This window comes from Leptonotus elevatus, chromosome 1, assembly GCF_054856555.1.
Source record: "Leptonotus elevatus isolate MCC_2025b chromosome 1, RoL_Lele_1.0, whole genome shotgun sequence".
In the NCBI taxonomy this organism is placed as follows: domain Eukaryota; kingdom Metazoa; phylum Chordata; class Actinopteri; order Syngnathiformes; family Syngnathidae; genus Leptonotus; species Leptonotus elevatus.
In genome coordinates this window covers 4,415,396-4,430,315 of record NC_141239.1, presented here as the reverse complement: position 1 = coordinate 4,430,315, position 14,920 = coordinate 4,415,396, and the positions used below count along the sequence as shown (strand labels likewise).

At 42.5% G+C, this 14,920-nt stretch overlaps 1 protein-coding gene across 4 annotated transcripts in view; it reads left to right on the top strand.

Moving 5' to 3' along the window:
* Positions 1-14,920, top strand: part of efr3a (EFR3 homolog A (S. cerevisiae)) — a 73,731-nt gene that overhangs the window by 9,185 nt on the left and 49,626 nt on the right. For 3 of the 4 annotated variants that reach the window (XM_086079760.1, XM_086079749.1, XM_086079734.1), the window contains exons 1-3: positions 4,216-4,255; positions 13,659-13,735; positions 14,573-14,700. In XM_086079760.1, coding sequence (XP_085935886.1) covers positions 4,231-4,255; positions 13,659-13,735; positions 14,573-14,700 — 230 coding nt within the window. In that variant the 5' untranslated portion in view covers positions 4,216-4,230. Of the gene's footprint in view, positions 1-4,215; positions 4,256-13,658; positions 13,736-14,572; positions 14,701-14,920 lie in introns of those variants that run through there. The other variant, XM_086079742.1, reaches the window with a different exon arrangement.

The window sequence follows — 14,920 nt, the reverse complement described above, 5'->3', positions numbered from 1 at the left end:
TAGCGCTAATGCTAAAAGCGAAGGGAAGATCCCATTCAAATGCATCATGCGTGCCCTGCACTTATCCTCTTCTTTTGTTTACATGAGTGAGGCTCAGCTGCAGTCCTGCAGTCACAATGGCACGTGTACGTCACAAGTTGGCTCTCAGACGGCATAATTGCACTCCATTAGGATGATTAAAACAGAACACACGCTGTGTGTGCGCACATTGATGTGATTGTACGATGTGTGTGTGTGTGTGTGTGCGTGTGCGCGTGAGTGTGTGTAGGTGTGAGCATGTGTGTTTGAGTGTTGAGTTGTGTGTGTGTGGGGGGGGGGGGGGTTGCATAGGGCTGGGCATCCATACTAATTTCTTGAATCGATTCTATTTCGATTCACAATTCAATTCGCTTTTGATTTAAATATTTTTTGGGGATTATTGGGAGTATCGATTAATATTTTTTAGGTCAATGCTGATATTGACTTTTGGCAGAAAAAAATATCGATTACCAATTAATCTGCCGATTATTAAAATATATAAAATAATTTATGCATAAAATTGTGTGCAAATATTCGTTATTTGAAGGAAAAACCTTTCCGAAGTCGATGCTAACTTCCTGTTAGCATTTAAATGGTATCTTCCCTTCGCTTTTAGCATTAGCGCTAGGCTAGCTATGTCTTAAAAACTAAGCATATTTTGTATTTAAATATACAGTAGATGTAATTCTTAACATTGTGTGTTTAGTTTTACAGTTAACTCCAAATGGTGTGTCATTATATAGCTTAAAGGATGCTTAGAGACAACAAAATAACCAGAATAACATATGCTACTTATTTGCCACTTGCTAATGCTAGCAAGCAAAATGGTGCATTCACGGTACTTTCACAGTGTCGGAAGCTTCGGTTTTATTCTATGATAACGTTTTAAGGGAAAATAATCGACCATTTGGCCCAATTGGCCGATGTTTGAAGGTCAATAATCGGCGGCCGATTAATCGGTCAGGCTCTAATTCATATATTTAAGTAACATAAATTCTTCTTCGATATGAAAAAAAGAGGCAGATGTAGTTAGTGCCTTCACTGGCTTTTAGCAACTCCGTTAATGTGAAAACAACGGACGAGAAATTCTTGCAGAAACTCCTGTAGTAACCCACCAACCCCAACCCCTCTTAGTGGTAGGCCTAGGAAACTGCGAGACTGCAAGAACTTTTGCCTCAACCGGAGCGACCCAACCCTGTCCTACAACACGGCCAAGATATGTCACCTTCGCCATCGCAAATTCGCACTTAGCCAAATTTATTGTAAGTCGCGCCAACGCAAGCCTCTCCCAAAGTGCTCGGACCCGCTGCGGATGTGATTGCCATGTGTCACTATAAACCACCAAGTCATCTAAATAGACTGCACAACCCTCCAAACCAGCTACAACGCGGTTGTTTCATCGTTTGAAAGTTGCCGGAGCATTTTTTAGTCCAAACGGCACGACGTTGTAGGAGAATAGCCCGGACGGAGTGACACGCGGAGATGTCCTGTGCACGTTTGGTCAAAGGAACTTGCCAGCAACCTTTAAGCAAATCAAACTTACTAACAAATTTGGCTGAATCAACTCGGTCAATACAGTCGTCCGTTCTAGGCAACGGAAAACAGTCGGATTTTGTAACCGCATTAACCTTTCTCAAGTGTCTTGTCAACTTTTGGTACCAAGATGCATGGAGATGCCCAACTTGAAAGGGACGGCTCAGCATTTCTATTGATTTCAGAATCAAGATGTTCCAGTTTAGCGGGGGCCCTCCGATAAAATCTTTGTTTAATGAGAGGCGCGTCACTGACGTCAATGTCACGCTCGATCCAGTCAGTACGCGATGGCACATCGACAAATAAACATGGAAATCCATTCATTAGTTCTGATAACTCGCGACGCTTAGACACGGGCAGATGTAAGAGAATTTGATCAAAATGACAAAGTGATCACCAACATCCAATTTATAATACTCGCCAATCAAAGCCAATTGCTTTCTAATACAAATGTCCAAAGTGCTCACGCATTGCGACTCAACAAACGCTAAAAACCACAGAAGCTTAAGTGATAACCCAGCAATGAACACCAAAAACACGGATCTCCGCTAAGCTACCGAGAAAACTCTAAACTAACTCCCCCCCTAGTCTTCTGGACACGTAGCAGTGGGAATTCCGTGTTGCTCACAGCGGCCAAGCGGTCCTGAACACCCCCCGAACCGATGATAGAGAAAAGGGGAAATGGAAGCTGAACCCGCACTTGCCTCCTTCCCTAATACCACCCCGCGGCAATCTCCTTATGAGAAAGTTGCCTACACCTACAAGGAAATCCGCATCTTTAAAACAAAATTCATCGCACTGGTCATGCATTTATTTACTTTCGTGCCACAGAACAGCAACGACCAAAAACGTCCTCCGCTCCAACTTCAACGCGGAAGAACAACAATGAGCCAATTAACCCCGCTGTCTCCCCTCAAGAGCGCTAAAAAGCAAGACTATCCATATAAGGAAAATGACGTCACAGGAAAACCCCCAGAGACGCCAAACAAAACGCGCGAGCAGCCCATTCAAGCCCAAACGCCAAAACAAGGACCACCCGACACGTAAACAAAAAAAAAGAAATACGCAAACATTCACAAATACACTAAACTGACTAACGCACGTGTCGGCGCCCATGCCGTCAGCAGCACTAATCAAACCGATCAAAAAGCAGAAAACACCTTACAAACAAACCAAAACGCGCAGCCAATTATCCAAAAGCTGCAAGTAATAATTACTTCAAGCGCAGCAACTTCATTTTCATTCACCATTTATACACACACACACACACACGCGCGCGCACACACACACACAGTGTACACTACTGATACTGCAGACGATACACACGCCATTGTTGCTTATTCTTTGATTTCGTCTTTTCATTTGTACTAAATTATTTGGATTAATTCACGAAAGCGGTCTCCCCTGTTAAATTGTCATGGGTTATGAGCCGGATCATGACAAAGTGGGCCTTTGTAGCGGCAGTTGAAACACTGGGCAAGGTGCTCCACATTCCGCTAATTACTTGGAAAAAAGAGGCTGATGTAATCAGTGCCTTTACTGGCAGATGTCGATGCGGGGCCGTCACAAGGACATAATAAAATTCCACAAACATTCATTTCCAAATTGTTTTTGTTTTTGTTTTTATTTGTTCATTTTTTCCTTTCGGACAATCATTGAGACAATTTGCAACATTCACTTTTCACAATTATACCCGACAATAAAAAGTGCTCCCGTTCCCAGAATGCAATAGGACGCAGATAATCAAAGTGGTAATTCGTCACATATCTCGTTGTGTGGATTACGTTTTTGATTGATGCAAAAGTTCGTCTTGCCAATAGTCTTAAATGTTGATTTGTTCTCTTGTTGATCAGTTTGGTCCAGTAGCATTGGCTAGCTAAGAATAAATGGCAGCCGGCATCCAGCCTCACCGTGCAGTCGGTTCCTTCCTCGTCTCGATTTCTGTTCATCGCAGCGTTCCGACGAGCAATCATCTCCAGGTTGTTCAGCTTTGTAGACAAGTTCATTGCCATTCTGTTTGTGGCGATGTTGGATGCAGCTCGGTCGTTCTTCACCTGTGACATGTGCTCACAGGCCTTGGACAGGTCGGCTTGCGCTCCAGTCATGGCGCTCAGAGCCACAGTGGCCATTTCCACCGTCTTTTTTTTTTTTTTTGCCCATCCTGCATTTTTCTGAGGATTCGATGCAGAGGCTAATGAAAGTAACACGTATTATAGGCCTGAGTTTAAAAAATCGAATAATCAATATCAAAGGGATTTCCTTTTTTAGCCCAATATTGATTCATGAAACCATCGAAAATTTATTATTTTCCCCATAAATTCAGAAGAAAATAACATTTTAAAGGCCATTTTTTTGTATCTTATTGTTTTCTTGAAATTTACTGTTCACGTGAATTTCAAAGTATTTTTTGTAAATTTATGAAAGACGATGTGACTTATTGCACTTCAAGACAATTCAGAATATTTTACGTTTATATTTACAATATAAACACGTTAGCGCTTTGTGTAGCACTGCAGCTTCACCTGCAGCGTGCTGAGACGAAAAACTGCAAGGTCAGAGAGAGAGTGGACGAGTGAGGGCCACACGCACCACAAACAGGAGAGACAGAGAGAGAGGGAGAGAGAGAGAGAGACATCAATGTCCACCTGACAGGCGGAACGCCACTTCATCTCCTGCAAGATGGACTCTGAGAACAGCCAGTTTGGTAGGAAGCCGCTTTGATGCCACGTGTGTGTGTGGGGGGGGGGGGGGGGTGCGCGTGTGTGCGTGTGTGCGTGTTGTGAGAACCGCGGTGTGGAAGCTGTCCAGCATAGTGGCTGACGACCGTTCATCTCACCGTCCAATCAGACACCAGCATCCAGGAGCCAGACAGGTGCTCCAACCAATGGGAGTCGGGATGCGTGTGAGTGTGTGTGCGTGTGTGTGTTGATGTTGACATTTTATGTGTTGACGAAAGAGAGGCGAGAGAGACATGTGAGAGTTATGAGAGAGAGATGAAACATGAGAGAGATGAAATATGAGAGAGATGTGAGATAAGAGAGATGAGATTAGATTAGAGAGAGATGAGAAAAAGATGAGATATGCAATTAGAGACAGATATCAGTGTTTCCCACCGATTTGAAATCTACTTGAGTGGGTGGACTCTGGGGGGAGGGGTGTGAGGTTCCCAGTCCTGCTACTTGCGTCTCCTCTAACCTCACGATCCACAAGTGAGCCGGCGAACTAATATTACATGTGGTATATCTGGTCGATAAGAGAGATATAAATGAGAGAGAGATGATATGTATATATGAGAGGTATGAGAAATGAGAGGGATATGAGATAAGAGAGATGATATATATGTATATGAAATAGATGAGAGACATGAGACAGATAGATGAGATGAATATATAATAGGCATGAGAGAAATATGAGGCATGAGATATGAGAATGAGAGGTATGAGTATGAGATTTGAGAGAGATGAGAAATTAGATATGAGAATGAGAGAGATAAGAGCTATGAGAGACATATATATGAGAGAGATATGAGATAAGAAAGATGATATATATAAATATATATATAATAGATGAGAGAGAAATTAGAGAAATATGAGAGAGAGATGAGATAGGAGTTTGAGAAATGAGAGATGTGTAATGAGAAAGATGAGATGGAGAGAGAGATGAGATAAGAAAGAATAAAGCGATGAGACATTAGAGAGATATGAGTATGAGACAGATTACATAAGAGCTATGAGAGAGAGATGTATGATAGAGATGAAAGAGATATGAGATAAAGAGAGAGATGAGGAAAAATGAGAGTGTTGTTTTTGTGTGTGTCGATGTTGAATTTTTTTTATTCACAAGAGAGAAATGAGAGCGATGCAATCAAGAGAGAGAGAAATGAGAGCGATACAATCAAGATATATATATATATATGAGAGTTAGAGAGAGAATGAGATAGTAATGAGAGATGTATATATATGAGCGTGATATTAAAGAGGGAGAAATATATACATGAGACAAATGAGAGTTATGAGATGGAGAGAGAAAGAAAAGAGAGATGTATAAAATGAGAGAGAGATATGAGAGTGTTGTTTTGGTGCGTGTGTGTGTGGTGGGTTATATCACATCATGGTGACCATTTTCTGGATTTTTACTATCATTGTGGGGACATTTTGGTGGCCCCCCCCTGAGTCCAAACCTCTTTTTGAGGGTCAAAACTTGGTTTTAGAGTTTAGGTTTGAATTGGGTTATGGTTGAGGTTAGGGTGTGTGTGCGTGTGTGAGCGCGTGTGTGTGTGTGTGTGGGGGGGGGGGGGGGTGCGCGCGCACACACACGTGTTGGACATTAAGTGACTTGGTACTGCAGGCCAGCAGATGTTTGATTGGCGGAAAGCCTGAAGCGTTGGAGGACATTGTGCTTGTCTTTCATGCTTCATTAAGTCCCGCCCACTGCAGTGCCACTCACACACATGCCCGCACACACACACACGTTTCTAGTGGAATGTCCATATTTGGTCTTTTGAGGAATTAAAGCGCTTGCGCACACACAAGCACAGACAGTAAATTGACTGTTGACGGGCTGAAATATTTGGAGCGAGCAGATTGAAAGCAGAGCTCAGGAGGCGGAGACAAGATGGCTGACAGGAAGAAGAGCAGGGTTGCTATTGGCTGCGTTTGTCTCCTGAGCAGTGTGAGTGTCAATTGACGTGATTAAGTCAGTGTTAATAGCTCCATTAATCAATGGAATCATCGATAGAATAAGCCAAAAAGAAATTGTGTCAACAAACATCACCACAATTGACCGCTAGGGAAACGAGCGCCGTGGGAGCTAGCTAGCTATTAGCAATTAGGGCCCAACCGATTAATTGGCCGGCTTAATTATGATTATGGCCCTTCAAACTAAATCATTAACCTGATGTTTACTGATTGCTTTTACCTTGATGTACTCTGTACAAAACTTGACACTGGCTTAAAATAGTGCAAATAACCACAAATGACTTTGTTGACATGTTACATTTTGAATACAGTATATTGTACATGAATATATACTTTTGACCTTATAGGCTTCCTCCCTGCTGACGTCGGTTTCCGTTTCTTAGACTTGTGTGCTTAAAGTTAAAGCGTTAACTGATAAATGAATCACAAAACTTATTGCATTAATCATGAATTGACGCAGATTAATCGCACTGTTCCTTTTTATCATAGATTATCCTTAAGCGTGACAGCGGATGATAATTACATGCATTTAATAAATGTTTGCGTATCACATATTATTATTTCTTCTTCTCTTGCTTTGGGCTTTTCCCTTCAGGGGTCGCCACAGCCAATCAGTTGCCTCCATCGAACCCTGTCCTTTGCATCCCCTGCTCTCACACCAACTTCCTTCATGTCCTCTTTGGTCTTCCTCGAGACCTCCTGCCTGGCATTTGGGAACTCGGCGTCCTTCTGCCAATATACGGACTGTCTCTCCTCTGGACATGTCCAAACCATCTCAGACTTGATCTCTAACATGTGCTGTCCCTCTGATGTACTCATTCCTGATTATACTCATCCTGGTCCCTCCCACAGAGAAGCTCAGCATCTTCATCTCTGCCACCTCCAGCTCTGCCTCCCGTCTTTTACTCAGTGGCTCTGTCTCCAGAACAAACAACATGGCTGGTCTCACCACAGTTTGATAAACCTAAGCTTTCATTTGAGCTGAAACTCTTTTATCACACATCACACCTGACACTCTTCTCCACCCATTCCAGCCTGCACGCACAGTTTGAAAATAAACACATTTACATATTTGACAATAATCTTCTGCAGAAATTTACAAAATACAACCTAGATTATTTTGTGACAATGATGTCCAACTACAGTAACATTTCAACACTAAGATGAACTCTGAGCACTGAAAAACTCCTCCTCCTTGCCTCAGTCAAAACAGACGCAGCCAGTAGACGGGTGTGTGACGCTCGTGAACAGATTCAGAATGTGTGGAAGTAGCGACTTTTGCTTTTAAGTCATGGTTTAGTGAGACACGGGATTTAACACTAACAGTTACCCGTACTAACGGCACGTTAACTGGCGCTAATATAGTTACTACCCGTACCTGGGGTGTTGATAGGAGAGAACGCTTGCATTGCTGGCGGCCATCCCACCGGGACTCCGGAGCGCTCCCAAGCACGACAGACAGTCACCGCATGCTGCGTGTGCAAATGCGTTTGCATAGTGGCAGCGTTTCCTCCCTCAGACGAAAGATCCGATTTGCAAACATTGCAAGTTGGCCTGTTGTTAGCTTTTCTTGAAAGATGTCAACAAACTTTCCAGCGTGGCGCCATGTTTGTTGCTCGGAAATTGCAGGTTTGGTGACGTCATCGTCAAACACGGAACCGATAAGGGAATCGTTAGCAAAAACGGCAAACGATGCGAAGGAATTAAAACACTGGGTTTTCGATTCCCATCCTTAATCGTGATTAATAAAAATTCTAAGATGTGATTAATCTGATTTTTAAAAAAAATTAATCGTTTGACAGCTCCAAAAAATTGTTACCCCCCGAAATGCCTGATTTGCATGCTAATTTGCTGTTTGTAGTGATTACGCTCCACTGTGGTGCAAATTTGTTTAGCACCTAGCATTCCCAGAGTAGTTCCTGATAGCGATAGGCCGATTATTAGTAGGACTGGGCGATAAAGCCCCCCCAAATTGATTTTGGATTTCCCACCGGCTTCCTCTCCAGCTCGCTTTCTGATTGGCTGCACGTCACTGTCAACCCGCTGCGCGGTGGTTTGTCCTCGTGGCACACCGCACACTCGGTCGGGCCAAAACAATCCAACATGTTGAATATAGTCGGAGGTCCTTCCGAGCGCCGATATCGGGATGCGCCGTGTGTGGTGTCAACACACACGGCAGGATTATCTGTTAAGATTATCGTTTGCGTGTCGGCGCGTCCTTGCGATTGTCGGGAGGGGGAATTCGGGGCTAAAATCGGGCCAATTCTCCTGCCGTGTGAACCAGGCTTTAGTTTGTGCTTAAATGCCACAATGAAGTAGTTGGTAGCGATTGTAAACGTGTCTTGTAAACCACCTAACCAGCATTCTGCCACTTGTGCAAAATTACAACTCACAATAACATTTTGATTAGGGATGCACCGAAAATGAAAAGTGCTTGGCCGAAAACCGAAACGCCGGAAAAAAATTATGCCCATTTTTACTATCCATATTCTTTCAGCTTTAATATTATTTCAGCCGAAAATTGGCGGTGGCCGAATATTCGGTGAGTCACTAATTTGGATGTAACAGAACATAAGAAAAACAGCTTTTAATTATCCAGAAGACAAAATTCGATTTCACAATTTAGCAAATTTTCAAAGATTCCGTTTTTTAAAAGGATGATTAATCAAATGAATTCAATTTATTGCCCAGCCTTATTTATTATTAGTCAAGGAGACCGATAACCGATTTGGAGCCGATATTCGTTTGCACGAAAACAGCAAATATTTGTCAATATTTTGAATAATGCAAACCCAAATAGTTAACTTGGTTTAAATCAGGGATGGCAAACTGTGGTCCTCGAGGGCCGGAGTCCTGCACGTCGTAGAGGTTTCCCTACTTGAACTGCAGCTGATTCCAATCAACAGGATCGTTATCAGGCTTATGCAGAGCTTGCTGATGATCATGAATCAGCTTTCTTGAAAAAGCTTGGAAATATCTAAAACCTGCAGGAATCCAGCCCTCGAGGACCGGATCTGGGGAACTCGGGATAGAATGATGATCATCCCGATATTTGGCATTATTTTGACGTCTATTAGCTTTGGCCTTTTTGAAACATCTGCCAGCCGAATGAGCCGATAGGAGATCACCTTCAAATTTGGCTAACCTCAGGATTTTTTTTTTTTTTTCCACTTACCTTTCAAAGAGATCCTACTGAGGCTAGGAACTCCCTGCACTTTTTATTTTTTTATTTTTATTTTAAAACAAAGCTGTCTATTGTCTAAGATAAAAAAATTTTTTTTATATAATTTAAATGATGCATATCTGACAAGCTGTTCAATAAACATTTAAACCAGGGATGGCGAGCAGCCGAGAAAGCTGCAATGATGGTTGAATACTGGACGTTAACGCACGTCTTGCTCCTCCGTGAGATACCATAGCGTCATCAACATGCGCTATTGCGATTGGCCGCTAGAAGCCAAAATACGAGTAGCAATCAAGCAGGAAAAAAGTTGACTTGCTGGAATCCAAGGCACTCTGTAGTGATGTTTAAAATGTAGAATGATAACAAAAAGGCAGAACAAAAAGGAAGTTAAAAGAGAGATTTTCTCAACACAAATATGCTAACTGCTAAGTAAACATGCACTAATAACATTTTAAAAATGTAAACAAACACTAACTACTGTTTAGTTCACACATACATCATTATATCTACATTACACATGTTATAGTGTCTTAAAAGTCACTTAGACGGAAGATGCGTCAACAATAATCGTTGAATAAACGAGTGGAGCAGCTTGTTAGCTACCATGGGCTCAGGAACTTCCTGTTCACAAAAGGTCCACGTAGAAAGCCACATTTCTCCTGTGTAGGTAATTGAGCGCACACACCTGGTGTCATCTTACTTGTGCGTAAGCAACCTGAGCCCTGGCGTCGCGACTCACCTTGCAGTCCGCGGGCGGCGGCGCCTTTTCAAAAGCCTGAAAGTCTACCCGTGTAGTCGCGCAGGCGACCGTTCCTCATTCAGCCGCAGAGTGAGCATCATCTGCGATCGGTCGCCCGCATGTCGTCTTTCTGCGTGCTATTGCGCGGCGGCTCGCGTACGGCGTATGGACGGGTTCCGCGCACCGAAGCGGACTGGGCATTTAGGTACACGCACTCGCGTGACCAAGTGTTGCTGAGAACTGGTAGGTCAAATGAAAATATGAAATGCTCTTCTGTTTGTAGTAGGGATGTAATAATAACGGCAATATATATAATATAATAAGAATAATATAAATCATTATTTTTTTATTTTATTAAAATTTATTTTATTATCCATCCATCCATCTTCTACCGCTTATCCGAGGTCGGGTCGCAGGGGCAGCAGATTTAGGAGGCTAGCTGAGACTTCCCTCTCCCCAGCCACTTCAACCAGCTCCTCCGGCGGGATCCCAAGGCGTTCCCAGACCATCCAATTGTGAACAAGACCCCAAGATACTTGAACTCCTCCACTTGGGGCAGGATCTCATCCCCGACCCGGAGAGGGAACACCACCCTTTTCCGACTGAGAACCATGGTCTCGGATTTGGAGGTGCTGATCTTCATCCCAACCGCTTCACATTCGGCTGCGAACCGCTCCAGTGAGAGTTGGAGATCATGCCTTGATGAAGCCAACAGCACCACATCATCTGCAAAAAGCAGAGATACAATGCTGAGGTCACCAAACCGGACCCCACTCAACGCTTCTGCTGCGCCTAGAAATTCTGTCCATAAAAGTTATAAATGCCGAAAATGGCAAAAATAGCCATTTTCGGCCCAAAATTTTCGATGGCCGAGTATTCGGTGCATCACTCGTGAAAATGCTCCAAATCGGCTGGCACTTTCGGGTTGTTTTTTGGATAACGTTTGGCAGTAAAAGAGTAAAAAATCATTGCATCATTGAATCGTGACTGTCACACCACATGCATCGCGGTACGTAACAAATAGGGTGTCACTATCTAATTGTTTAAAATCGATTATCCTTATTTTTATTTCATTGAATAATTGTAATTTCTTTTTTGTTAATCCACTAAGATTGAATTGAGTGGGCTATAACTACTTATTATTTATTCTGTACATGTGCATTATTGGACACCAACAAAATTAGCCTATGCCAAACAGCTAGCAATTGCGATTAGCACCAGCTCCCTAGCGATTACTTTTTAAGGTAAACGCACACTAACCACCTAATAAAACGCAGGTAAAGTGAGCGCTCAAGTGGGGCTGAAAAGTTGACTACGGGTGCTCTTGGAGGGTACGGCCAAAATACGAGTAGCAATCAAGCAGGAAAAAAGTTGACTGGAAGCCAAGGCACTCTGTAGTGATGTTTAAAATGTTGAATGATAACAAAAAGGCAGAACAAAAAGGAAATTAAAAGAGAGATTTGCTCAACACAAATATGCTAACTGCAAAGAAAACATGCACTAATAACATTTTAAAAATGTAAACAAACACTAACTACTGTTTAGTTCACACATACATCATTATATCTACATTACACATGTTATAGTGTCTTAAAAGTCACTTACGGACGGAAGATGCGTCAACAATAGTCGTTGAGTGAACGAGTGGAGCAGCTTGTTAGCTACCATGGGCTCAGGAACTTCCTGTCCACAAAAGGTCCATGTCGAAGCAGAAACGGCGGCGCAGACTTTTTGCACGCAAGGAGAACGAATCTCCGACCCGCTCTAAGGCACACTCCGCCAAGTCCTCTCTTTTTAATAGGATGTTCCCTAGTTACATCGATTTTGCTGCTCTAAAAAGAAGGGGTTCACACAGCAGCAACCATCACAGATATGAGTCATTGTGCAGATAAAAATACAGATGTGTCTTTCTTCGGCGCTGAAGGTTTCAACGGTCAAGTTCAACAGTTCATCCGCAAAGTGTTTCAAACCGCTATCTTGTGATAAGGGGCACAATTCTTCTTTTGCAGTTGCAACAGCATGAGTCATGCTTTGCAATATTATAAGAGTAAATATGGGCTAACTTATGTACATTTATTCTAACACAAACATGTTTCCAGTGGCGCTTCAAGGCATACATTTTTACTCAACCTATTTTTAAAGTCGACTTATCCCAAGGCGCGGGGTCAATGCAGAATGCGATACTAATAATTACTGTAAGGATTCCTGCCGGCAGGTGTAAATAAAACTAGCAGGAAGTTGACACACAAATAAATAACGCTGTTACCGTGGCGACTAAAGGCAGCCAATTACTGTTTATTTGTGTAACATTACTCCCAAATAGCCGTTAATTCGTGATCTAGCAGATATAAACGAAAGTAGCAGAAAGTTCAATCACAATTGTGCAATGTTTAAATGTTGCCGTGGCAACTAAAGCCAGCCAATTATGGTTAATTACGGTCTGTTGTCGTCTGCGCACGGGTGACGACCTGCGGTGAGCAAGAGCAAAGGTTGCTGGGTAATGAAGTCCTCCGACGGGGACTTTGTGGGTACCATGACGGATGAGGGGTTAGCGTGGAAGTCACAGCAGCAGATCGTACTTAAAGAGAATGCTCGCTGCTGTCAACATGAGCACAAATAAGAGCACATAACAGTCAACAACAATCCATTTTCTAGAGCGTGTTGTGTTGAGGTGAGCTGCTGTCTATCCCTGCTGACTTTGGGTGAGAGGTGGACCGGTCGCCAGTCAATGTCAGGGCTAATATAGACAAACAATGAACAACAATCGACTATGTGCCCTGATGTGTCATCCCCGAGATACAGGGTGACACGCACACAAAAACGGTCATCACCAAAAATCGAAATAACTTTTGAAATAATTAGTCAATTATTTTTATTTTTCAGATTTACCAAGAAGAATTAATGTAAAGACACTAACAGACAATCACACTCTGGACCACCGAAATCATCAAGGACACCACACAACGTTGCTGCAGTCAGAGACTCTGTTGTCCGCAGCCCAAGCAAGTCTGTGTGTCGGCGAAGTCAGGAGCTTGGAATCAACCGCGAGTCTGTGCGGAGAATTTTCATCGCAGATCTGTCTGTTAGTGTCTTAACATTAAGGTTATGAACAGTCCCATGGGTTCTGAACTTGTTGACCCATCTGTAGATCATTGAGTGGACAGGAAATTCGCGACATCCGAACCGTTCTTTGATTTGCAATTGAGCTGCAAGGATAGACCTTAGACGAAAATATACCTCAAATATAAATGTTGTTTCCTCAGTAATCCATAGCATCTCGAAGGTCAAATTTGGTAGACTCTTCTTGGTCAATCTGAAAAATAAAAAGAATTGATTCATTTTTTCAAAAGTTATTCAAGTTTAGGTGATGACCATTTTTTGGTGTCACCCGGTAGTTCACCTTTGCCCTAATGAGGACAAGCATGATAGAAAATGATAGCCGCCTTTTGTGCTAACATGCTAACAGTCTGCTGTCATCATGTTGCAGGAGTTTGCGGGTGCTGCGGGCCGCTCAGGCCTCGCTACAAACGTCTGGTGGACAACATCTACCCAGAGGACCCCAAGGTGAGATTAATATTACCTTAAAAATGTCACACACACGCACGCACACCCCCCCCCCCCCACACACACACGTGAAGCTAACACCGTAGCTAACTCGTTAGCCTTTCAAAGTCCAAATAAATGACAAGTGCATTACAAAATGAGATGATTTTCCCTGCAAAGAAAGCTCTCAGGTGTAAACATATTTTCCAGGTCAGAATGACCTCTACTCTGCTTATGACAATCACACATTTTGACAGTTGAATTTTCAATGCAATTTTGTGACAACTGGAAGAATTTTTTTTTTTTTTTTTTAATAAATAAATTGTGACCGTGTATGTTATGCCAAACCCTCATTTGAAACCCTACTTTGAAACCTTGACTGCTTCACAACCTAAAGGCACACATTCTGACAGCTGAATTTTCCAACAAATCTTTATGCTAACTGTTATGCTGACTGTGCTAATTAAAAAATCTATATTTTACAAATTTTTATTTTACAAATTTGTATATATTTTTTATAACTTTTTTTTTTTGCTTTTTTTTTTTTAAAATTAATTTGTATTTTTATGCCAACTGTAAAATAAATAAATAAATTGTGACGCTGCATGGAAGCCAAACCCTCCTTGATACCCATTTCGACGGCTGATTCAATTGTGTGACTTAGTGTAAAAAAAAAACATGCACTCATTGACTCCTTTGAAATTTTACTATAAAACCCTGACTCCTTTAAAACTCAAAGTTACAAATTCTGCCAGCTTTACTCTATTTTATGACAACAAATGATGAGCGTGCATAAAAGCAGATGGATTTCAAGCCTTGTTAGCATTGTTAGCTTTTGTTCATGTACGGTATCTTCAGGACGGTCTGAGTAAGTCGGACATGGAGAAGCTGACCTTCTATGCCGTGTCGGCTCCGGAGAAGCTGGACCGCATCGGGGCGTACCTGGCCGAGCGACTCAGCCGTGATGTGGTGCGCCATCGCTACGGGTGAGTAGGAAGGTCACGCTACGTGTTAGCATCGGCTAACTATTGACCTCACAAATGGTCCCGGCGAAAGATTGTCGTTCAATCACTGTGCACCTGAGGAAAATTCAGTTACTATAGCCAGGCATGTGGCTGAGGCCCAATTAACACATTGTCTTTGTCCCAAGTAGTGATGCACCGAATATTCGGCCACGGAAAATTTTCGGCCGAAAATGGCAAAACT